Source organism: Molothrus aeneus, chromosome 3 (assembly GCF_037042795.1).
Source record: "Molothrus aeneus isolate 106 chromosome 3, BPBGC_Maene_1.0, whole genome shotgun sequence".
Classification (NCBI taxonomy): Eukaryota; Metazoa; Chordata; class Aves; order Passeriformes; family Icteridae; genus Molothrus; species Molothrus aeneus.
The window spans coordinates 30,212,492-30,238,065 of record NC_089648.1 but is presented as its reverse complement, the minus strand read 5'-3'; the positions used below and the strand labels follow the sequence as shown (position 1 = coordinate 30,238,065).

The following is a 25,574-nucleotide window of genomic DNA, read 5'->3' as shown; positions in this document are numbered from 1 at the left end:
CGGCGCGGGTGCCTGCCTGCCCCGACGCGGGGAGAGCGCCGCGGACGGGCGCCGCTGTGGAGCTCGGACTGCCCGGCGGCGGGGGCCGGGCGGCGGCAGGGCGGCCGCGGAGCCTGCGCTCGGCCCGGCGGAGCGCCCACGGAAAGCAGCAGCGGGGGCCGGCGGAGAGCCGGGCTTATGGAGGGGTGAAACCGGAGACCCCGAAGAGGAACCCCCCTTACCCCGCAACCCTTCGCAGCGCCCGGCCGGCGGCACCCCAGGAGGCGGCGGCGGGCACGGAGGAGGCGCGGGCGAGAGCGCGGCGGGGCGGCAGCGGCAGCGGGGCGGCGGCGGCGAGGCGGAGCACGGCGGGCCCCGCTTCGCGGCGTGCGCCGGCAACCATGAACTTTCTGCTCACTTGGATCCGCTGGGGGCTGGCGGCGCTGCTCTATCTGCAGAGCGCGGAGGTAAGCGGCGGGACGGGGGCTTTTATGCCCCGTGTAGCGGAGGGGGAGGGAAGGCAGACGGCCGACAATACTTTTCCCCCCTTTTTTTGTCTTCTCGCGCCCCCCCTTTGCCTCCCACCTGCTCGGCGCGGTGCGGCCGCGCCTCTGGCGCCGGGTGCGGGTGGGTGCCCGCGGCACAGACACGTGTGCGTGCGGTGCTGCAGCGGGGGGACAGCGCTGCCCGCAGCTCCGCGGGGCCCGGGGCAGCGGCAGCGCCGTGCGGAGTGCCCGCGCACATGAGCGCGCCCCGGCGCGGGGCTCCCGGCGCGGCGCGGCCGTGGGGTCCCGCCGGGGCCGGGGCCGGGGCGCGGGGCAGGGAGGCAGCGCGCTGCCTTCTTGCATCAGCCTCGGGTCTCCTGACATTGCAAAAGGCTGCTTCGGCGATATTTGCCTTGGGTCCCAGCTCGGGTTCGTGCCGCCGTGTGGAGTTCAAAATGCCTAGCTGGAAAAACAAATAAGAGATCAAAGAGGACAAAATGGATCCAGAATTTCTTCCAGATTGGAAAAAAAAAATCAAAATATAGATCTCCTGCACCGAGATTACAAAACCGAGGATTTTTCTCTTTTTCTTCAGTCACTTTTACCTCATTGTCATTCTTGAGGAATTAGAAACCAATTCTTCCTCCTTTCCTTTTTTTTAAGAAAAAAGAAGGGCAGCTTTCTTTGCAAACCTGTCCTGTACATCTGTTTTCTAAAGAGTCAGGAGGGCTGTGTTGCCAAGAGATATTAAGGGGTTTAGACAGAGTGCCCACGTGAAAGTGGCTGCTCGCAAGGCAGGCATGGATTACGTTTTAAAGGTTTTAACAGGTTAGTTCTTTCCTGCCATTTCTGCTCGGCACTTGGAGAGAGCATGGGCCAGATCATCTCCCACAGTCGTGAAAATAAACGTCTCTTGCAAACTAATCAGTTATTCACATTGTTTGTTCAGCACCGATGCTGGAAGGCAACTCCCCAATTAGGAGCCATTTCAGCCGTAACTGAAGTCATGCAAGCACTGCACGCTTTGTTTCTAGCCTGTTATATCTCTACTTTATCCAGTGACAGCCGCACATTAGGCTGTGCTCGGCTGTGCTCGATGGGAACTGAGGCGCACTCTCACTTGAGCGTGGCACAGAGCAGCTCCCTGCTGCCTTCCTGCCAGATTTGGCTGGTGGGACAATTGTTTCTGCTCTCCAGGAGTTTTTCCACCGTCACCCAGAATAGGAGTTTCTTTGCCTCCCAGCTCCTCAGTAAAATTGTACAGTAGCATCTGTTCCCCACCTATAGTATAGACAAGTCTGTATTGGTGTCCAGTGATAACACCCTTTAACCCTCCCCTTGTTCCTTTTCCCCTCCCCTTCCTCTTCCTCAGAAGAGGAAACGGCGGATCAGGTAGAGCCGAGATCTATCTGTCCTCATAAAAACCTCATGCTGCCTTTTCTCCTAGGCTGGAGAATGGTGCAGATGAGAAAACAATGTAGTGATGGAAAAAATGGTAGGGAAGAATTACAGGAGTTTGGGGGGAAGTGTTGCAGGGACAGACACAAGAGATAGCTGGAGGTTCAGGTACCTGGGTGCTGTGGGCTATGTAAGTGCTCAGGCAGATGGACGGTGAGATCTGCCCTTCGGTTCTGTCCTTATTTGTCCGTTGGTTGTCCGGGCACCACAGTGATGGGAATGTTAGGAATACCAGCAGATCTCACGTAGGCAGCTTGGTGATGACTCTGAGCATGGCAGGAGGCATGACTCTTCACACAGGACTAGGGTTTGTGCTTTGATGATAATATTTATCTGGCTGTCAGGCTGATCTAGCTAGCTAGCCAGGCACATAAGAGAGCATTAAATAAAAGCCCTGACAGTGTCTGAGTTGGGGAAGCAGGGTCCAGCATGTGTCAGGCAGCTTTCCTGCAAGTAAAGGAGAAGGGATGAAGGAATCAAGGCGCTCCTCTGGTGAGGGTTCAGGGGGATGGCTCCTTACTGAGGTAGTTGTTATGGTTGCTCCTGCAGCAAGTCTTAGATGGTGGGAAATTGTTTCATGGTCGTGTCTGGGCAGCACTGATGCCACAAGTGTCTGCCTCCACTGGTGGTGATAGCCTTTCCAGGCAGGCTAGGGAAGGAAAGGCACTTTTGCAGTGCCACCCTCCCAGCTGATTGATTGTGCTGAGCGGTGTGCAGAGTCCTCACACAGCATGGGATTGGAGAGGTTGCATTGTTGTCCCCTTCCAGTCCTCCCTTTCCTAGAGAATGGGGGACAGGTGGTTATTCCTCATCTTCCTTCATCAGTGGGTCTTGCTCCAGCCTGGTGACAGGTCACTCCTGATGATGGTCTGGGAGCTCTTCCCCTCCTGCCCAGAACAGCAGAGGGACCTAGATATACCAGCTGTATTGCCATGGGGAAGAGGCAGTGATCAGACCCCGAGGGAGGGAGAACACGCCTGTGACTAGACTGTTAATGATCACACACCCACCAGGCTGCCTGCCTTTGCTGTGCCTCTGCACCGCACCACCATGGGGAGCCACCAGAACCTGCTTCCACAGCCCTTAGGCAGCTGGGACACAGTAGGTCACCTTCCCCAGAGTCGTTCCTGTGCTCTGAGGATGGCTGGAAAAAGGAGCACTCCTTTGGGAGCAGGGGAGAGGGATGTCTGAGGGGCTCACTGATTCCTGAGCAACCCCAAATCCATTCTCCTGTCGGTTCTGTCAGAGGTCCCTTGGCTGTGCTGGCAGCTTGCAGGATTACTGACCTCTGTCTGCTTGTACAATGGAGAAGGAGTGCAATGAGTCCCATTCCCCCCCTCTCCTAAGCAGAAAACGCTGAGAATTTCTAGTGCCTAAGACGAAAAGTGCCTTAACTCCTGTCCCAGAGTCCCTCTCAAAGTGGATGGATTGTTTGTTCCAGTCCTAAACAGTTACAAAGCTCTTTTAATGAGCCCGCACAGATTAGGGGGAGGGGAAGGGAGAAAAAGAGTGCTGGTGGTGGTGGTGAGGGGGGTGATGGTTAGAGAGGAATGACTTGATTAACCTTTTCTCTCCCTTCAGAGCAAAGCTTGCTTTGGACAGGGACTGGGGGAGAAGGGAGGCAGGGAAGGTACAGACATGTGGATGGTGTGAAGTGTGTTTATTTGTTAGAGAAGGTTTTACCCCACAGAGGGAGGGATGTGCATTTGCTACAACCTGCAAAAGAGCACAGAAAGGAGCTTCCTCTGTCAGCCCCATTTCTGGGCTCATTTATCCTACTCTCAAGGCCAGGCCAGGGGTTGCTTCCACATTACTGTGAAACGCTGAAAATCTATTGGAAGGAAATTGTGTTACAGAACTGTTGGGTAATGCCAAAAGCCAGCAGAGGAGAGCATGACCTTCAGGCTCCTACCGAAGGGCACAGTTGGCCTGCTTGTCCCGAGGAATGTTTTTGGTTCCCCATGTCTGATATGTAGCAGACTGTTTTGAAGTGAGGCACAAGGCCCTGCCTCACCTGCTGTTCTAGTGGACGTGCTTTGAGGGCACTAGGCACAGGTGAAAGACACTGCTGAAAGGGCAGAAAAGTTACTTGGAATAGTGAGCAGAGAGCCTGTTACTGATAGTTCTGGGAAACCTTTCTAGTTTCTGCTGAGAGCTCCCCTGGGAAAGCTCAGAAGCTCTTTGCCCACTTTGCACTGATCTCGTTTCCCATCTTTGGGGTCAGATCACATCCCAGGTCCAGGTGAGCACTGCGAGAGTGTTCTGGCTCCTGCTCCACTACATCAGGGGCAGGGTGAGGTGCTGGCTAGGCACAGGTGAGTAGTGAAAGCGTGTGTGTGGCTTGCTTCTGCTTCTCATCATTTGTGCAGCCTGTGTGCTTGCACGTGAGGAGGCAGTGGGCTTAGCAGCTGGCTGGGTAGTTTTGCATAGAGAATGGGTAAAAATGACCCTCAAGGTGTCTCCAAACTAATTTTGCTCAGTCTGTCATGGTCATTTGTGTGTGAACCAGAAATCTCTCTGTGAAAAGTCTTGGGGGCATTGTGACTTGAATGAGCTGACTTGGCTCGTGATCCTCTTCCTGTGCCATAGCAGATTGAGGCTTTCCTGCCCTTGATGCGGTTTTCTTTTACCCAGAGATTGTCAGGCACTGAGTGGCTTTGGAAGGCCGCTGCAGCCTCCACTGCCTCCATTTTGTTTGTGCTGTTGCAGTGACCTTCACACTTCAGGAATGAAACTGTTTCTAGGAACCTGCTTTTTAAAGTGTTGTCACAGCACTGAGACTGGGCACACAGCCCCCCTCCTCCCCAGAGAAGAAATAGATCCACACATGGGGCAGCTCAGGTCTGGGCTGCTAAGTTATGCCCAGGTATAGAAAGACTTTGATTGAAATGAGAAACAAGTTCGGTCAGGGGGACCTTAGACAAAGGGAGCTATGCACAGACACAAAGGAATGTCTGGGAGAGGGGCTTCTAGCTGGCTCTCTTGCCCCCTCCTTTTAAAAGCTGACATTTTCAGCTGCTTGGATGGTGGTGCTGCCCTGTGTACAGGATTGCTTAGAAGACCATAGCTGGCAGATTCCTGTTGTGAGCTTGGGGTGGACTTGGCCTTAATTCAGTTCTGTCTTCAGCTGCAACATCAGAGGGCCTTTTTCTAAGCCTGAGCACAGCATATTGCTGACAAAGCAGTATTTTGTATGGACCCCCGTGCTTCTTATGGGCCTCTGCTGAAAGGCAGCAGGTTCTGGGCTGGATGGCATCACACAGGTGGCAACATAGCTCGGAGAAGTGAAGAAAGCTTGGCTTTTTCCATTTTGGTTCAGAACAGAACAGCAGGGGGAAGCCTGACTTGGCTGGAAAGTTACGTCAGAGCTAAAGCCCTCATGAAGAGCAGGAAGAGTGGCGTTCTTGTTTCACCTGGAATTAAAAAGACTTCCTTAGTAAAGTGGTGTAATATTTCTCCATACCATTTTGGGAGTGGGTTACCTGTCACCACTCCTGCCTGCATCAGTGCTTTGGAAATGTCCCTAGTCCCAAAAGGCAGCAGGAATGACTGCAGAGCTTTTCGGTTTTGGCCCAGGGGAAGCTGTGGAGCGCGGGAAAGGGATCCACGCAGGGGCTGGGGACTGGGACCAGTAGCTGAGGGCGCGAGTCGCCCTCCCTTCCATCAGAGAGGAAGAAAACCCGGGCGGTTTGGCGGCGTCCGTCGGCAAAGTGGTGCTGTCACAGTTAATCGCCCTGATACCCGGCCAGATGCCGACACCTCCGTGGCCACCACTGCCGGGTGACAGACATCTGTGACATCGAGAGGGGAGCGATGCCCTTCCGTGTCTGGCTGCCCTTCTGCCCTCTCTGCTCTCCCGGGCCAGATTCACCTTTACGGGGAGAAGCGCTGCTCGGGTCCATCGGTCGGTGTCGGCGGCAGCAGCATGTCCCCCCGTTACTTCTCTCCGCACTCGGGCTCGCTCCCGGTGTTTGTCCGCGGTCACTGACAGCAGCTCCCGGGGACGCGCTTCTCCCTTTGGGGCGTCTCTCGGGCCCGGCACACCGCCTTGACAGCCCCGTCGCCCGCCCCGGAGCCGTCCCGCCCGTGCACCTCTCGGCTCCCCCGGGGGACGGAGAAACAAAAGGGCCCTCTGTGCCCGCCGGGGGGAGCGGCTCGGCCTCGGCGGCGCCCCCTCCCGCCGCGGCTCCCGGCACCCCCTGCCCGGCGGGGCGACGGGACCGGGACCATCGAGGACCCTGCCCGGGACCCCCCGCGCCGCGGGACCGCGTCACGGTTCCGCATTGTGACCGATTTTCTGTTGTCTTTGCAGTTGTCGAAGGCTGCGCCTGCCCTGGGGGATGGGGAGCGGAAACCCAATGAAGGTAAGCGCTGGGCGGCTTCCCGGCGGGCGGGGACGGCCGGGGGCTGGGGGGAAGGAGCCCCCGGAGCCGCCGGCGGCCAGCTCCGCCACCTTCCGGGGAGCGGGACCGGGGGCTGCCGCCGGGTGACGCCGCCGCCATCAACCCCTTGGTGGCGGCCGCAGCGCCCCCGCCCCACGCCGCGGGCCCGGCCCGGGCCGCGGGGCCGGGGGTGGCCGTGGGGCCGGGCGCCGGGGCGGCCGCGGTGCCAGGGCGGGCAGCAGGGCTGGCCCAGCCCGCCCCTGGCTTACCGCAACTCAGAGTGAAACTGCGTGCGTGCGCCGGTGCACATACGCACGCTCATTTTTATATATATATATTTATTTATTTATTTATTTATTTATATATATATATATATATCTACACACACACGAGCGCACACAAAGAGCTGAGTAGTGGCGCGCAGTTTGCTGGGGATTCGCCACAGTGCTGTAGGAAGGGATTTGTCAAATTTTGTTGCGTGCCTCTTTCCCGGCGGTGCTGGTAATTCCCGGCTGGGTGGCCAGGGCTGATCCCTGAACAAAGGCCGGAGCAGCCCCCAGATGGCAGATCTCTGAGGAAGAGAAGGAGAAAGGGGCAGTCCAAGATGATTTTCTGGGCTCATGCCTCCCAGCAGTCTCAGGTACCCCCATAGTCAGGAGATTACTAAGCGCTGTAAAGAGCCAGGCTTGAAAAATACACCTTTTTATTCTGGTTTGGGCTGGCAGACTTTGCAGATTCAGGGAATGGCACTCTAGGGTTCTGATAGGTTCTAGTTATTGGTTCCTGGTTGTCCAGTATGGACAGGACCATTGCCTGGTGGGGAAACAAGGTGATATCTCTGCAGCTGCTGTGATCTTGTGTTTTTCCGGTTGCCGAAAGGCCAGGGTGTGACAGTGTCCCCTGCCTCATTGGTTCATGCAAGTAAATGTAGACCAGAAGGGCAGTCAGCCCCTGGGGTAGTCAGAGATATCTCCTGTGAGCTCCCTGTCTGGTGAAGCCCCGTGCATGTCAGGAGGTTGGCTTCTGTCCGCAGTCCTCAGTTCAGCAGTGGGATAAAAGGGCTGTGGACTTTGAAACCTTCAGGCTGAGGTGATCATCAAGACCATCCTGACCGTGTTTTCCCCTTACCTGCATAGCAGAGCAGATCACTTGTTGCATGGCAGGGTCTGGCAGATGCCTTGCAGTGTCCCCACGGGCTGTGACCTTCAGCGTTATTCCAGCCAGAGGTCAGCAGAGGGCTCCAGCACTGTGGGCCCAGTTTGGCTTTTTTTTTTTTTCCGTAGCAGTCAGTTTCAATTTCTGTAACTTTATTGGTGTGACAGACTCCATGTGTGTTGCCAGAGGTTTGTGGCAGGCTCTGCTTGGGATAGGTGTCCATTTTGTGCTGGCAAATTTTCTGATTTGCTGGTGGGCTGCCGCCTGTTGCGCTTGACCCTTGCTCCTGCTGAAGTCAACAGAAGAAGGTTCAGTGACTCCAGAGGGATCGAGATGGAGCCTGCTGTGAGGCTTATTTTGGTAACCAGCTCTCTGCTGTTGGTAGAAAAGAGCTAGTGTCCTCATCTGTGCCATTTGTTGTGCCCAACAAATCCCTCCTGGGGAGGAAAAGAATCAAACAGAATTAACTTCTGTCACAAGAAGGTTGATGGGATTGCAGGAGAAGCTGGTCTGGCAATGTAAGTGGTGAGACTTCAGTGTTATTGTCTGCTATTTCAGGTTCTGCAGTGTAGATACATCTGTGAAATAAAAGTCAGGACTCCTGGCTCTACTTCTGTCCTGTGGTTTGGACTTAGAATTCTTCTCTCTATACCTCAATTTCTCCTCTGTGAAGAGGAGATGATGATGGGCCTCTGTTACCCAAGGACGGTCCTGTAGTTCCTTCCTCTGAAGCTCTTAGGGGCTTGGGCTGAAAGGTGGGTTTGTGTCTTTGGCCATTTTATGCTTTCTCTGTGATGTCAAACTGTGACAGGTTTTTATTTGGGATGGACTTACTCTGGTTGGAGACTGTTATTTTAGCTTCAGCCCCTACCCTTTTGAGCTCAAGAGAGGCTTCCACATGTTTTGTGGTACAGGAAGTTGTAGAGGAGTCAGACAAACACTCTTTTGTTTCACGGGAAAAGATTTTCTGGTATAAATAAAGGAAACCACCATCACTTGTGGCTGCACTTTTATTTTCAAAATAACAGTGTGTTTGTATTGCTGCTAAGCCATTGATGGGGAGGGAAGCAAAATGATCAGAGACTTCTCCTTTTCTAGTCCAGCATGTTCTCACTCAACTGCTCCAAATTCGAACTTAAACTCTGCCTTGAAGAGTTAGTGTGGGTCCTGTCTGTGTTTTAACCTTCCTTCCACCTCCATTCACAACAAAGAACCTCTGACTCAAATCTGGAGGTGTTTTGTAGGGTAGGAGTGTGATTTAATTGTGGGATTAACTTCTAATGTGGGCTGAAGCCCAGATTGCAGGAAGGGAGCAGACCTAGTGGTGTTAGTCCTTCGGTGACCTTCCTGTGCTTCCCCATGAAGGAGACTTTCTTCTGTTTGTGACACAACCAATGGAAAGGAAGCGCAGGCAGAATCAGCCCAGCAAAGTGTGCAGTATAACTCCCAGTACATAGGAGTATGTGTAGGTATGGTAGAAGGGGAGGGCTTTGCTGTGAGGTTGACTGGACCTCAGTCATGTGCTCTGGTTTGGTTTGGGTGGTAACTGTGCAAATGAACTACAGAGTGTTGTGCAGTCTCCATGTGAATGCTCTGTGTCCAACAAAATAAGGCAATGTGCCTTTTGTGGCAGGATTTTCTGACTGGCAGCTAGGAAAAGATTCCCTGCTTCCTTTTCGGAGGCTGATTCAGACTTTGGAAAACCATCACGTGTTAAAGTAAAGGTAGAAACTCCCAAATTCTTCATGTGAACGATTTAGTCCTGTCAAATCTCTCAAATCTCAAGTATAGTTGTCAGTGTGTGGCTGTGAAAGTAAAGGCCCTGCAAAAGAAGTTTAATATGCTGTTCTGGGGCCTGTTCTGTAGTCTGGTTTCTCTGGTGTAATCCAAATGCCTGGATAATGCAATATTTAGGAAAGCATGACAGAGGCCGGTCAGTTTCACGACACTTTTCTACTCTTGTTTTCTGCCTCCTTTATGCCCCAGACTGGTGTGGTGAGCAGCATTTGATCTGCACAGGTAACTGCTGCTTTTCCCCCCCTCTTACTTTCCATCCCTCCCCTTGACGTAGGTTTGTAAGCATTTTGATCCTGAATTATGTCTTTACTGCCAGAGTTCTCAGATCCTGTGTCTGGCACAGTGTGAATAATCAACAGTGCAGTTCGGCGACTATCTTTGTGCCCGCAGAATTTCCCACGTATTAAATTGTTCAAGTTGTTGGAACATAGGCGGTGACTAAGGTCACTCCAAAGGGGAACAGGAAGAAGGAGGAGAAGGAGGTAGTCACAGACAAGATAGGAGAACAGACAGGAGACATACGGCAGTTAGGGGAGGAGGGAAGAGGAAGGGAAGGAACAAGGAACAGAAACGTTGTCTTCTAGACAAGGAATACCAACAAGCAGTCCATGCCTGCCAGGCTACATTTCCCTTTCACAAGCCACTTTCTCTTTTAATAGCTGCTCACGCTCTCTGACACTTCAGACTCCTTGGAGGGAAGCTCCTCCCCTCTTGTACCCACTCTCAGCACTTCAGCACTATGGCACTGTCAGCCCCGCATGACCTAGAATTAACTTTCAACAATTAACTGCGGGCTGTGAGCTCCAAGCCCTGCAGCTTTTGCATTTTTTGTGGCAAAGTAACCTTTATGCCAGTTTGTCACAAGTTCAGGGCACTTTAGAAGCGCTTACTGGAGACCATTATTTTCCATGATGCAAGCAGTTTGCTCTTATCACTCTGAGTTATCAACCTTGGTGCTGGAGGACTCTGCATGCTGTACAGGTGGATCATTATAGTGCATAACAGCATGGGGCAGGTACTATCTCCTTGTGCATACTCTTACCCTCTGCTCCATGTGAGACATCCTGTGTTGCCAGTGTGGTGCTAGAGCTAGGAAGCCTGGAGGGCTCCAGGTACTCACTGTTTGCAGCACTATACTAGCACCTGAGGTTTGTGTGTGTGTACTTATCTATACTATCTCTCATCTCTTTAAATCTCTCCAACCCTTGACCAAGCAGCAAAATGAAGCTTTGGCAAGAGACTGGGAAACATTGAGAAATACTTGTGAAATCAGTGCAGATCGCAAGCGGTTAGTGTTTGCTCCATTTGTAGGGAAGGCATGGGATAATGGCAGATCCACCCTGTTCCCCCTCCCACACTGTCTCATTGTGGTTCAGTAGCCAAATATATAGTCTGGTTAATCCTGGGGGTGCTGCGAGCCTACTTTGAATCTTTCAGTGGGTGGCTTGGTTCCTCGGTCTGGGAAAGTGGTCAGTGTGGAGACACGGAGGCTGTGACTTGTAGTGGATGCTGTCATGGTTCCCTGGTGACCTGCTGAGATGGATGTTCTGCATGGCCAAAAGAGGTAGATGACAGGAAGGGTGAAGATGCATAGCTCCATGGTTCAGAGCCTTTGCTTGCTCTTAGGAGTGTCTGTGCACTGAGGTCCATACAAAGGATGCTTCTGGCTTTAAAACCACTGGGGCATCCACTGACTGTTTTGAAAGGGAGTAAAGGGCAAACCAGTGAAGGGCCTTAGTCCAGAGCGCAGATTATCTGCTGCAGCTTCAGGGTTTTTTTGGCTTAGCTGATAGTCTTAGTGGCAGCACACCAGGAGTATGGGGAATAGCAGAGAAGAGGTTTGGGACAGAGTCACCTGTGGCATGCATCATGGTACAAGGAAGGCAGTGAGCTCTCTTGTCCATCTTGCCCTTGCCCTGAAGCAGCTGTAGGAGGAGATTGTCTTTTTCCCTTCCCACTTGATGTGTGTATCTGTAGAGCACAGAGAATGGATTTAGGCCTGCAAGACTGCTAGTGAAGAGCATAGGGTAGTTGTGTTGCAACTGTCTGGCTCACTTTAAGGGGTGAAGCCCTAGACATTCTTGAGCTAAGTTTGTATTAACTTATTCCCTCCATTCCTCTTTTAGTTATCAAATTCCTGGAAGTCTACGAGCGCAGCTTCTGCAGGACTATTGAGACCCTGGTGGACATTTTCCAGGAGTACCCTGATGAGGTGGAGTACATATTCAAGCCATCCTGTGTGCCTCTGATGAGATGTGCGGGTTGCTGCGGCGATGAGGGCCTAGAATGTGTCCCTGTGGATGTGTACAACGTCACAATGGAGGTGAGGGTCCAGCTTGCCATCTGCCATGCTTGGTTGGAAGGAAGCAAGACAGCCATCACAGCCACCCCAAGTCCCATCTCCCAGCTAATTCAGAGGAAGTGCAACCTACCCCAGGGACCCTTTCTTCTGACCCTGGTGCTCTGTGTTACACCACGCAGGGTTAAAAGATGAGTTGCCTGTGTCTATTTAAGGCTAAGAAGAGAGTGTGTTTTGGCTCCTGCCCAAATACAGTAGGTAGGAGCATGCAAAGAAGAGTTTCTGCAAAGGAGCACTTTGTGCTTAGAGGATGCAGAGGAGCATTTCTGATGGTGTTATCTCCCAGTTTCTAAAGATACTCCTTGGACCCTTGCACCACCTTAACTCTACACACAGCTGTTGTTCTGAAGGCAGCTGAGTAGGGCAAAAGGGGAGAACCTGTCAGTACTCTCTCCTGAAGGGCATGTGAGGTCAACCTGTATCAACAGAGCACGGAATTTGGGTCTTTAGCTATCCTGCCACAGCAGGGGTTAAAGGGGATCTATGAAACAAACTGTTCTATGTCAGCTGGAAAAGCCTTTCTGCCTCTGGGCTCTTCCTCCTTTGTTTGGAGACTGCTGAAGGTGGCCATGATAGCAAAGGCTGGGCCTTTGGGAAGGATTCAAATTGCTTTAGAGAGAGTTATTGCCCTTGTCTGTGAGACTGGATCCCAGCTCTTGTCCAAAATTGTGCTGGTGTCCATTACCCATAACCTATAGCTCCCTCACCTACTTTTGTCCCTTAGCCTCTTGAATGGCCACTGTAAATATTGCTGTGAATTTTTAATGTCAATGAGAGATGTACAGTGCTAAGTGATTAACCAGCAGGTCCTTTTATTTGAATTTTGGGCTGTGTTTGAACTGTGTTGGAGAACCTGCCTGTGCCCTCTCATGGCTCCCCACACTGCTTTTCCACTTGCAGGCTCCAGTCATACTAGCTTGGTGTAGCTAGGGATGGTTTTCTTCCTACCATTCCTTGCTGAATTACAGTTCCTGACTGGTATGCCTGCATGCCTGTAAAGGGTCAGAGGCAATAAAGCAGATCTCTAGAGCTAGTTTTCCAGCCATGTTCTGGGTTAAGAGAATGTGACAGTATTCCATAGCTTCTAAATAACTTTCCTGGATATGCCTGGGGCTGGGGTCTGGGTTTTTCAGGACTCTTTTAAACACAGATCTCCAGATTTGTGTGTCAAGTTACTGAGAAAGTGAGATGTCAGCTGGGAAGAAATGGTGGCTTAAGGAAAAGGAGTTGGATTTGGAATTTTCATTTGAGACCTTTGTGTGAGACTGAAGCATGGCTTCTGCACAAGCAGACTGGATGTCCAGCATCAGCCAGGGAGGGCTCATTGAGGACCTTGCTATGGGGTACACCCTCTCCCATGCCTGTCTCCAAGGCAGTCCACCAGAGCTGGCACTGGGCATGCACGAGCAAACAGAGCTTTGGCACAAGTCTGGTGTTGCCGCTCGCTTGTGATCAAAGGCCTTCCCTGACTGGGAGAACGGGGCCTCAGAGCTAGCTCGAACTCTGCCCTGCTCTTCCCAGGAGCACCTGGGGTGTGAGTGCTTAGCTGCACAGCAGCCTGATTTGGGGCTGTGAACATGAAGAGTGAACAGGCAGTGACCCTTTCTGTTTCTTTCATTCCAGATCATGAGAATTAAACCCCATCAGAGTCAGCACATATCACACATGAGCTTCTTACAGCACAGTAAATGTGACTGCAGGTGAGAATGGAGCAGCACTGGCTCCTCTTGCAATAAACTTACTCTGAGCCTTTCTTTTTTTCTGCCATTGGGTTGGGACTCTTGTTCAGATGCTTCTGCAGCCTTCTTGGTTGGTTTGCAGTGGGATGCCTGAGACTGGGAAAAGAAGCCCTCTGCTGTCAGGGCTCTTCCATCTCTAGCTATCACTGGTGGACAGTGCTAGCCTGCATCCTGGGATCTTTTGGCCCTAGCTACCAGCAAGGGTCAACAGGAGAGCAAAACCACCTTGAGTCGGGCCCCTTAACCAGGGCCGAGGGCATCCTGCAACGCTGCCTGTACATGACCTTCCCTGGACTTGGTGGGAACTGGGGATAGTACCAGAAGTATATGTGATAAGCTCTCTTCTAATGAGGCCTTTGTTCTGTCTTCCCCCACAGACCAAAGAAAGATGTCAAAAACAAACAAGAAAAGTAAGTGACAAGCTTTTCCTCCTTTCTCTTTTGGTGGTTGGTTGGCATTTCCTCTCCCCACTGCCCCTTGCCCTTTTCTTTGGTTGGATATACTCACTTTAAGAAGGAAATGGCATATGGTACTGCATGGGGCGATGCTCTGAATCCATTCCAGGTGGTCACAGAAACCCACATCTGATGGTCCTTCCTTCATACCCCAGACATGGACCTTGCATGACCCATGGCCATGGCAGTCATTCCTAATGCTTTTTCCCGAGTCAGGGAAGTCCTGTCGTGTCTGTCCTGCTGGAATGGATTCAAGGTGCAGCCCCTGTTCTCCCCTTCCCTCTTCCTGGGGTGTTTCTGGTTACTGCAAATTGCTGGCTTTCTTTATTATTAATTTTTTTCTTGCTGCTTGAGTGAGTACTTGCTGGCTTCTTTCACAGCAGCTTTGGTAGGAGCTCTGCTGGCTACAGGGAGAGGTGGAAGTAGAGGCCTGGTGGAGGCAGGACTATTGCCATGCGGGATGTGACACTGGTTTTGTTTGGGTGGGGACCTGGGAGGGTGTAAAGGGAGGTGGATGTCCTAGCTGGGTTTCGGTGAAGGCTTTCATGAGGGGTTTTTTGAATCTGATGAGTTTGCTTTAGTGGCCTGAAGGAGATTAAGTCACAACCTTCCCTTTTCTTCCTCTCCAAAGTAAAAAGGTTGTGGAAAGTAGAAAAATAAACTCTAATCCTGCAGTAGTTGCAGAGATGAGCATAAAATACAAAACAACGTTGAAAAGAAAGAATGATCTGTCTGAGCGAGAGGTTCAGCTGGACTGCGCATGGCTGGGAAAGCAACTCTGCCATTTAGAGGTGTGGAGTTGGAGAGGAAGGAGTGAATATTTGGAGATGAGGCTGAATCTGAGACCGAGGGAGCAAACAGTAGAGAGAGAGCTTTTTTCACCCCTCTCCTGGTGGTTGTATGTTTCTAGCTGCCTTCCAGCCTCTCCTCCTCCCCCTGGAAATTTGCTCCTGGCTGCATCAGACTGTGTGCAGCCAACAGTCCTCTCTGCACAGGGCCGTGTCGGGGACGGTCGGTCTGTGTGGCTCTGTAGTTTGAAGGTGTGTGAGTTTGGTCTGTATGAGCTCTGGTGAGGATGGGGTGTGGGTGTAGCAGCCAGCTCGGACTGTGTTGCATTCACTTTTCCTCTTCTAACAGCACCTTGCCTGCTCTTTGGTGGTTCTGCACTCCCCAGGGAAGGAAGGGAAGGGAGGGAAGAGACTGGTGTGCTTTGATTTGTGCCAGATTGAAAGTCTTGTTATATTGGTACCCCTCTCCTCCCTTCAGGTTGATTTTCTTCCCCTCACCGTCTCCCTGTGACTCCTGCCTGACATGTAGGGCAGAACTGGGATTGAGCTGATGCTCTGACACTCGTTCCAGTGAGACGACTTGAACAGGGCCTAGGAGACACCTATGGTGCTTTATCTTCTGTCCCTCCAATTCCCTTTGACAGCTCTCTCCCGAGGTGGGCTGCACCAGGGAACGAGGGAGCCTTTGCTGAACTGCCTCAGAGCTGGGACTCATTTGCCTGACAAGCCCTGGTGCTTTTCCTAGGGCCTTCTCCTTGCATGTCTCTCCCTTGCTCCTGTGCTAATGTGGCTCAAGGAGCAGTACAGGCTCTAGCCTCCCTCGCTCCCTGTGCTCTCAATGGCCCATAGAGATCCGTGGTTAGTGTCCAGGACTGCATATCCTAGCCCCTGCCTGCTTAGCCCCTGTCCAAGAATCAGAGGCAACTGGTGAATTTTTCAGAATAGAGTCAGTACCTTGGCTCCATCTGCTTGTCTGTCTGGCAGGCCCATGTGGACAGTGACAGGAGGGAAGAACTGAAAGCTGCTTGCTGATTATCTCCTGGGTAAAATAACTAGGTCAGGCCATCCTCTTCCCCCTCTTTACTCTTCAGTACTCAGAATAGAGGCTGCCAGAGGAGATGTTATAAACATCCAAGTAAGGTCTCCTGGAGTCCTCTGAACCACAGGCAGGAGGTGAGGTGGATAAGCAAAGCCTTCAGGTTGGATAGCTCCTCAGAGATCAGATCTCTTCCTTTGTATGTGGAGTGCTCCTGTCCCAAAGCAGGATTGCCACCCACCCTGCAGCAGAGCTACTGGAGCTCAGCTGCCCCCTTCTAGGCCCAGTACTGGGCAGTGCATCAGGTCAGAGTGGTTTCCTCTTCCCTGAAGAGAGCCCGTTCACTCAGGTTGCCTTTTGTCAGTCGTTGTGCACCTGTGCTTGTCGCCTGGAATGGTTGTCTGCACTCACCGCGGTGGCGTGATGCTTTCACAAAGCTTTCTGTTCCTTCCCCCTCTCACCCCCTGCCCCTTTCCCACTGCCCCTCTCTGGAGGGGGCAGGTGCCCCTCTGAGGCTCCAGCAGATCCGCCTCTGCTCGCAGCAGCCTTGCAGGAGGTGGTCTCTGCTGAGTTCCCTGGTGTTGGCTTGGCTGTGGGCAGGCTGGTTGCAGAGCTGACAGGAGCGCCGGAGCCGGTGAATGTGCGTGCAAGATGGAGATCTGTGCTTCAGCCCTGGGATTTACCCTCCAGTCCTGCCTCATGTGCTTCTCCCCTCCCAGCAAGGCACATGGCTGTATTTTTTTTTTTCTCTTCTTCCTTGCGTTTTCTTCCATTTTCTCTCTATTTCTCCCTTTCTTTCCCCCTCTCTCTCTTTCTCTTTTTTTTTTTTTTTTTTGTTTTTCTTCCAGAAAATCAAAGCGAGGAAGGGGGAAGGGTCAAAAGAGAAAGCGCAAGAAAGGCCGGTACAAACCACTCAGCTTGTACGTTTGTGTCCTCTGCTTGTAGACTCTCTTCCCTCCCTCTCCCCAAAGCAATCTGCCTGCTTGCTGCTCGCTCAAATCTCACCCTCCCCTCCCAGTCACTGGTGGGCTGCAGATCCTGCAGGGGCAGCGCTGGTGGTGGCACTGCTCTGGCACTAAGGCTATCTCAGGGAAAGGTGGCTTTAGCTTGCTTGGCTCTCTAATCATCAGTGGTGACCATTGTCCCAAGGCACAAGAGTGTGGTGGGTGGACGAGTACCCTGCACCTCTTCACGCCTTCTGGTTGTAACTCTGTCATCTGCTTTCCACCACTTGTCTCGTGTCCTCACTGCTATGATGACTGGTGACAGGCAGGCTGGCATCTGCCATGCATGTGTGTGTGTGTGTGTGTATGCGTGTACACATGTGCGTGCGTGTCTGGTGGAGTCACAGGTGGAGAGGAGAGGTGGGACAGTGGGAAGCAGAGAGGGGGTGCTGGGGAGCCAGGGGGGGCCTCTCTGTTTGTTTTTTTTTTTCCCTCTCTTTCTGCTGGATTTGGTGGCTTGTCTCTCTCTGTCTCTTTTGCTCTGCCTCTCTCATGGTGGTTCACAAAATTCTGCATTGTAAATTCACGGCCCCTCCATAGGAGACTCCTAGGTGGTGAGGTTGGGATGGGGCTTACAGAAAGGAGGGCAGTGCCAGCTGCAGGGTCAGCATGTGGTGCTGGAGCCCAGCTGCTTTCCAGGGGAGGAGAGACCCTGTGTATTTAACTCGTTTAGCCGCTGGCCTCTTTCTACTCCAATAGTCCACTTCAGAGAATTCATTTCACTTATGTGTCAATAGCTGGCTGAGACCTCTCACCTTCCCATCCTTGCTTTCCCCTTCTTCCTCCCTCTGGCCTGAGCCAATGGATCCAATGCAGCATTTGTGAATACTGTGCAGAAGGCCTGTTTCCTTTCTCTGCGCTAATGCAAGGGGTTGCTGTCCTGGGGCTGTTGAGGTGCTGCTGGAAAATCCATCAGCCCATGGCACTCCAGTTGGCAGCATGGGGGCTGCGGGAGGGGGCAAGGGGATTGCTTTGATGTTCAGGGTGTTGCATGTGTATTTTCTTTCTGCTGAAGCGCTGTAGCTTAGACATCTTTCCTTTTGCCTTTTTGCAGTCACTGTGAGCCTTGCTCAGAGAGGAGAAAGCACTTGTTTGTACAAGATCCCCAGACCTGTAAATGTTCCTGCAAATTCACAGACTCACGTTGCAAGTCGAGGCAGCTTGAGTTAAACGAGCGCACTTGCAGGTTTGTGTCCTGAAGGATGAAACACACAAAGAGAAAGAGAGAGAAAGAGAAAGAGGGGGGGAGCTTGCTTCCTGCTGACTTCTGGCACCAGTGCTATTTGATTACTTCTTTTCTCTGTCCTACGTGGGCCAGAGAGCAGAGAGTCTAACTGGGGTGAGGACAGAGTTTCCCTGTGTCAGAGGGCAGCTGTTTTTTTCAGGTGTGCTCTCAGGACTTGGATGGGGATGGCTCGCAGAGACAGGCCCTTTGTATCTCAGGTATTCTTTACCATAGAATAGCATAATGGAGTTCATGTTGCTGAGCTAGGCAGGGGAGGGTCTGTATCCCTCTGTACCTTACCTGTATGCCGCTCTGAGCATACTGTTGGACAAAGACAAATCCTTAACTGACTGGGATTTGACCACCTCTGTCTTCTAAGCCCTTTTTCTGTGGCTTGTAGATGCTCTGCTGTGTGCAGAGTGAGGAAAGCCATTACGAGCCTCCCTCAAGGCTGAGCCTACATTCTCCTTTGCCTCTGTTCTTCTAAAGGCCAGGGAGAGCACCCTGTGTTTTTGTACTGTGCTCACAGTTCCCTGTCCATGTCCTGTCCAGAATTGTGGTTTGAGAGGCTGCAGTCAGGACTGTGAATGGAATACAGCAGGTTTAAGTCTGACCCTGGGCGAAAGCAGAGGTGCCTGTTTCAGATGTGAGGTGGGAGACATAAAGGCACTGGGGGGTTAGTGTTTGTTCAGAGATCCATGTTGTGCATGTGTCATCTGAGTCTGTCACACACCGTCTGTGGCACAGACACGTAAAGAAACCGATTCCTGGTTCTCACCTGAGCACTTTGGTGAACTCAATGGGGTGTCTTGACTAGCACAAGCTATGTGTGCATCTCTGGTGTGGGATCATCCTACCTGTGTAGAGGGAGACACAGAAACGGAGTCGCTAATGAGCACTTGGCTGTGACTCTGAACTCGGATCCCCTTCACAGAGATCTAGGAGATTGTTCCTGTTCCTGCAGTATTGCAGTGGCAGCGGCTCAAGGGAAGAAGAATACAAGGGAGAGAGATCCAGGGTCCTCTGTGGCTCTATCTTGAAAAGAGGAGGCATCCATTAGCTAGGTGGCTAAGGCTGTTACAAGTAGCAAGTGCTTCCTTTGAGTGTGAAAATGCTTTGTGTCCAAGCCAGAGAGGCATTGGCACTGCCAGCGTGATGGAAACTGCTCTGTATAAAGAGAATTTTTCTGGGGTGCTGTAATTTCAGGGGGAAGGTAATTGATGGAGGGGCCATAATAGAGAGACTTTCAGAGTTGCACTTCTAGCAAGTAAAACCCCTGAAGTCTGAGACCAGACTTAGTGTTGGCCTTTTCCCCTTGTTCCTTTTCCCAAAGTCCAGAGTAACTCATAATTACCCCACAGAATTTGAAGGGTAGTAATAAATACAATGAGAAACAAAAAACCAAAGAAATCATGGTGGCAGAAGGGGTTTGCTAGTTTCTCTTTTACTAGTCCCTCTCTGTGATGGGATAATTGGTACTAAGGGAGGCTTCCATAGGTGATGTGTTGGCCAGAAAAATGGGAAGGAGTCATAGGAGTGGTTAGTTTATCAATTTCCAGATAAAAAGCTAGTTAAGCTTAAGTTCCTCTTACTCTTTCTTGTAGAATTAGTATTGGGACCTTCAGGGGAGGGAAAATTCTCATTTCTCCTGCTGCTTCTTCAGGCCACTGCTGTTCTCTGGTGCTAACCCCCACTCACAACACCTAGTGGAATGAAAAGCACTTACTTTTCACCTTCTTGCCTGCATGGGGCCTTGTTGTCTGCGCTGCTTCCAACCCAAACAAGAGACTAGGTGGAGAGCCGAGGGTGTGTCTCTGCATGCACTGCTTAGCCTTGTTTTTCTGTGTTTGTGTGTATTTGTGTGTATGGTGTGCAAAGGTGTAAACAAGACACTCAGCTTATCTGTGAGAAGCCACTGATTCTGCTCAAAAATTTTGTTTGAATATCCCCCCCTGCTCTGTCTAGGTGAGCCTGGGAGAATAGAATTCATTGACTCATTTGTGGGGTCAAGATTCTCAGCTGATTTGCCCCATCTGCACAGCACTTCACCCCACCAGTGACGTCATGCCATGTCTTAACACCATGTGCTCTTAAACACATTAGTCACCACCCTTCCTTCCCTTCCCTGCCCTAGCTGCACCCCCATCACAAACATTAACCCCTGTTCTCTTTTTTTCCTTCCTTCTCCTCTTCGACAGATGTGAAAAACCGAGACGGTGAGCAGCGGAAAAGAAGGGGAAACAGCCCTGTTTCTGGAGCCTGATTTCTCGCCTGGACAGAATAAAACAAACAAAACACTAATCCAAATGAACCCTAAAAATGAAGGATCGGTAGAGCACAGCACTTTCAGTACGGACGATGGACTCCGGAAGGAACATTCCCCAAGGCACCCGCCGCACAGAATTCACCTTTGGGTTTTGAACTGTTTTATTTTATTTTTCTTTTTATGCTGCTAAATAACAGAGCCAGGAAGACTTATAGGGGTGTATTTGATGGGTTTTCCCATGCATACATATATATGTGTGTATACATGCATATACATATATATATATGTATATATATTTTAACCACATCTATATATACATATATGTATATCTTAACCACACACACACACACATATATATTTTATATATATATATATATATATATATATATATATATATATATATATATATATACACTGATTTTTTTTTTTAACATTGCTAATGTTATTGGTGTCTTCACTGGATAATACTCGACTGCTGTGGACACAAGCGGGCTACTTGGGGCATAAGAAACAAGCTAAGACTGGACTTGAGTAGAAGCGCTGGGTGTAAACTTCTTAACTCTTAACTGACTTGTGCGGCCTCCGCTGTTTCTCTGTAGAGTGTGCTGTACCACAAACCACCTTCTCCTTGCCTGGGACAGGGAGGAGAGGTGATGGAGAGGATGGGCAGGGAGTTCCAAAGAGTGGCATCCTAGGGTGCGATGGGTCAAAGGCCAAGGAAATGGCCATCTCCATGATCAAGGATTCCTCCTCCCCTCTCTTCCCCCAACCTTCGCCCTTACTCGTCTCATAACCTGCCTGCCTTGCCGGGACATGGGATGTCAGTGTACATTTTGCGTTGACTTTATTCGCTGTAGAACCTTTGCCAGAGAGTCGTGCTGGCTTCTCTTAAGGATGGTGGGCAGCTGATGCGCACTGACTTTCTGTTCAAGGAATTATCACAGGAGTCTAGATTTCCCGCCCTTGGTGGCTGCAGAAGGACACAAGGTCTACAGTATGTTGAAGCAAGAATGGGGACCGGTGCATAGCCACACAGTTGTTCAGCACTGTCTGCTTTCTTCATGCACAGAGCTGCCACTCAAGAGCATCCAAGATGCTTATGGAACATTTCTGGAAAGGGATATTAATCAGAAGTATATACACAGTAGTGGGGGTGTGTGTGTATGCATGTGAATGTATGCATTTGTGTGTATGTATGTATGTATGTATGTATGTGTTTTTCTCTTTTTTATATATATATATTTATTTTTATACATATATATATATAAAAAAATAATATATATGTATGCCAAGATTGAAGGGGGGAAAAAAGAAAGCAACTTTTGCTGCCTTCAGTTCGCATGCCCAGTGTGAATGACCCTTAAGAACGTCAAGTTTTTTTTTTAATGACGTACTGTAAATATCAGGCCCCTTTTCCATGTCTTGGGCTGGGGAATCAAATGTGAAGACAGCTGGAGTCCCTTAGCTGTGTCGTGAGGTTCTTGGCTATGTGTGTATCTGCAGTGTAGGCTGTGGTGTACTTGAAACCCACCTTACACACGCGCGCACACACACACACCCCTGAAAGTGTGTTTGTACATCTATGTGGATATATATAATCTAGTTCTGTGATTAAAATTATTATTAATAATAATAATAATCAAAAAGGTACTCAGTCTGTGTCAGAATGCTGCCAAACATCATCTGCAATTGAATTTTCAACGCCTGATAATGTACAACACGGAAAGCTTCCAAAAAGACAAGACAGTCTAAAAACAGACTCACAACAAGCGACTACTAACCACTAGGATCTCCCCATCCGACTGATGGCTTTCAGAAGGAGAGAAAACACACGGGTGGGTGCTTGCATCTGCAATGTAGAATACTCATGCTGCATCGTGTGCAAGACAGAGGCTTCCGATCGGGGGAGGGAAGAGAAAGTGTTTTATATACTTATTTAATATCCCTTTTTAAATTAGAAATTAAACAGATAATTTAATTAAAGAGTAGGGATTTTTCAGTATTCTTTGTTAATATTTAATTTCAACTATTTATAAGCCGTACCTCCTTTTTTTTTCTTTTTTTTTTCTTTTTTTTTTTTTTTTGTACTGGTTGTGTATAAATTTAACCTTCCTGTTGTCCCATCCCGTCTCTCCCCAATTGTTGGCAGAGTCAGTAGCATGTTATGGGCAGTTATTTAATTAATTTCTCTAACACCTACCCCTACACATTCCTATTGAGACAACGGTTAGATATACATCTACATACTATATATATATTTGGCTATGTGTTTGTATATATATATATGTTTATGTATATGTGTGATTCGGATTAAATAGACACTACAATTTTTTTATATATGTAAAAAGAAGAAACAGGAAAAAATAGAAAATTCTACATCTTGAATCTCTCTCCTTTTTAATTTTAATATTTGTTATCATTTTATTTATTGGTGCTACTGTTTATCTGTAATAATTGCGGGGAAAAAAGATATTAACACTACATATTGTGTCTAGTGAATTTTTTCAAGATATTCCTTAGTACATATTTATTTTTAAACAAAGAAATTACAGATATATCTTAAAACAACAACGACGACGACAAACAAACTTTTTTTTGTATTAAAGAATTTAATTCTGACCTTGATTTCCTTTGCCTTCTCCTTCTGCCTTGCATCCTGGTTTTCTTCCATTGTGTAACAGTTTCTCCAGCATTGCCTCTGGAGGCTACAGGGCATCAGCAGCCTACCAGTTGGACTCTTGGATTTGTGCCCAGTTTCCAAAAGCACCTAGGCACCTGAAACCCACTGAAATGAATGGGAGGTAGGCACCAGAATCCTAGTGTGGAGCTCAGCTCGAGTTCCCTGCTTGGTGAGAAGAGGGTGGTGTGATGGGCAGGACCAAGGGGGCAGGACTCCTGGGTTCCTTCCCACCTTGATGCCAAGCAGTGTGGTGATGGTCCCAACCCTGCCTCTTGTCAGGAGCCAAGTCCCATGAGCTGGGTACTGTACAGGCATGAGTAGATGCAATCCTGGTGGAATTTACAATCCAAGGTGAAAGTAATGCTGTGATCCTGCCCTTTCTGGTAATGGACTTGGTGTTTGCAGTTGGATCTTTGTGCGTGTAACTTGCTGTCAGTGATGGCTCAGCCAGACCGTGCCATCCTGGATGACTTCGAACAAAAAACTGTTTAGCTCTGACAGTGCTCATCACTTCATGAGGGATCTTGATACCGTTGCATCTTTTGTGATGTGCTTTGGGGTCTAGGAGGAAAAGCTTTGGCAATGGTGTAATTTCCTTGTTATCCATGGAGATGAATGCGTCATGTGTCAGTCATGGAAAGGAGCACAGGAAAGGAGCATGCAGGATGTTTCCTGGATGTCTGGGAGGCAACTCAGGGTAATACAGACCACTGAGTTCATGGCTGCATCATTCCTGCTCTTGTGAGGGTAAAGAATCTGGCTTCTGTTCAGGATGGACTCAAGTAGCTCAACAGGTAGACCTGCAGTCACTGCCTCAGCAGAGGGTGGAGCAGAAGAAAGATGATGAGTACCTGAGGACATTTTGGTTCACTGTATTCAGTAACGTCTTGTGGACTGCAGGAGTGAGGTGAGAACATGAGCCATCTGGACGTTTCTGCATGAGGAACCCAAAGGAGTTGCTTCCCTTGTATATTCACCACTGGCTTTTGTTCTGTGTGGATCTATGGGCTCTTTTTCTTGTGGCTGTGCAAGGTGATGAAGACAGCAAGCCTATCCTCAGGAGACCTGCTCTGCCTGTTTGTGATCTGGGAAATGTTTACAAGTTATCAAATTGGAAAAATTGAAAACCTCAGGTAAGTGCTTCTCCTCTGGGCTGAGCTGGATGTGAAATCTCAGCATGAAGGGATCCAGGTCTCCTGTATGGATGAGTCAGGATGTTTCTGTCAGTCACAACACATCAAACCCACCACATCAAATTCCACCCCACTAATGGCAAGCTGGACTGGCTACTCCTGGTGCCCCTCTCTTTTCCTACTTCTAAGGGCTCAGAAGAAGTAGGATATCTGCAGAGCGAGGTGACCTGGTAGACACCTACTTCATGAGACAGTGGCTGGATGGCATATTTCAGATGGGACAGCTCACAGAATTTGTGTGGATGCAGCAGAGCCAAGGTAGCTGCCTTAAACATCTGCAGGAAGGCCCTGCCCAAGCCAGCTCTGATGGGGGTTACCTGGGGCCCCGGAAGCAATCCAACTCCTCTTTATTCTCCAGGGTGGGTGTAACTAGGCTGTCATCTCTTGTGAGGACCATGGTCATAGTTTGGTGTTGGAAGTGAGCTCAGGCTGGTTGGAGAGGCTGTACATGATTGAGAACCCTGCCCTTGGAGAGGCTGGAACGTAGGAGAGCAGCTGCCCCTCAGCCTCCCCAGAGTTTGCACCTGGCTCGCCTGTGCCGTGGCCCGAGGTGAGGCAGGGACACATGGAGGGAGGCCAGGTTGTCAGGCTGGCGCTCTGATCTCGTCATACAGCCTTTCACCGTGTGCATGAGAACTTTCCCTGAAAGGCTTCTGGTCACGTCCACGTTTTGGTTGCTGGCTAATTAAAATGCTATCTTCAGGCAGCCAGCTGATGCTTTCCTCGTGCCTGCTGCGTTTATTCTGTGTGATTCAGAGAGCGGAGGCACCGTGAAAGGCAGAAAAGGGTGCCCTAGGCAGACACAACAGAAAATACCATTGGCAATGGAATAAAGAATGCTTTTGGTTGGAAGCCCTGTCTGTCTCTCCCTTTTGGCACCTGCTAGCTGGTTTAACCCCTTGTTGCTGATGTCTTGCACTGCTCATCAGGTCTGTAAGTCAGCCAGGCTCTGCCTGGGCTCCACCACCACCTACAGTGTCTGTGTTAAAAGTGCCTATAAATCTCCTGTCCTTCAGCATGGTCCCACAAAGGACTTTGGAACCCCAAAGGAAATTCATTTCACAGGATATGTCCTCCACTGTCTCCCATGGGACCTTTGGTAGTGAGAGATGGGTATTTTTAAAGTAGTCCATGTGGTGAGTGAGCAGGCAGTCTCTCTGTGCTTGGGATGGCTGAAATTCAAGGCTAATCCGGATCATCTAGCACAAGGTCTGCAGTCCTGGTCTGGGCAAGCGCCCTGTTTGCTCCCAGCTCCCCATTTGGGGCCAGGCCAGTGTGGCCCTGGTGGCACTGTGCCACCCCACAAAGCAGCTGCTGGCCCTTGTTGTGCCCCACAGCACCTGACACCCTGCACGATGGGGTGGCTGAGCTGCTGGTCATCCCAGAGCAACCAGGCACTTGTGCCTATAATAAGCCTGGACCTCCAGCCAAGTACCCCATATCTTGTAAGAGGTGGTGAGTTGTGGATAAGAGCAGGGAGGTGATATCCCCTGCGCAGCCGTGAAGGAGGGTGCGAAAGGAATGCACAGAGTGCCTGACCACAGCTTTGGGGAAAGCTTGGCCTTTCGCGTGG

General features: G+C 50.3%; 1 protein-coding gene across 5 annotated transcripts; it reads left to right on the top strand.

Annotated features, from left to right (window-relative positions):
* Positions 1-299: 299 nt before the first annotated feature.
* VEGFA (vascular endothelial growth factor A) lies at positions 300-21,778 on the top strand. 5 transcript variants are annotated; one of them, XM_066546578.1, is made up of 8 exons: positions 305-446; positions 6,235-6,286; positions 11,383-11,579; positions 13,239-13,315; positions 13,732-13,764; positions 16,482-16,553; positions 17,692-17,823; positions 20,061-21,778. In XM_066546578.1, the coding sequence occupies exons 1-8, from the start codon at positions 381-383 to the stop codon at positions 20,080-20,082; spliced, it is 651 nt and encodes a 216-aa protein (XP_066402675.1). In that variant the 5' UTR covers positions 305-380; the 3' UTR covers positions 20,083-21,778. The 5 variants fall into 5 exon arrangements, with proteins under 5 accessions (XP_066402677.1, XP_066402679.1, XP_066402678.1 ...); XM_066546581.1 differs by lacking the exon at positions 17,692-17,823 and having other exon boundaries at positions 302-446; XM_066546579.1 differs by lacking the exon at positions 16,482-16,553.
* The last annotated feature ends 3,796 nt before the right edge of the window (positions 21,779-25,574 follow it).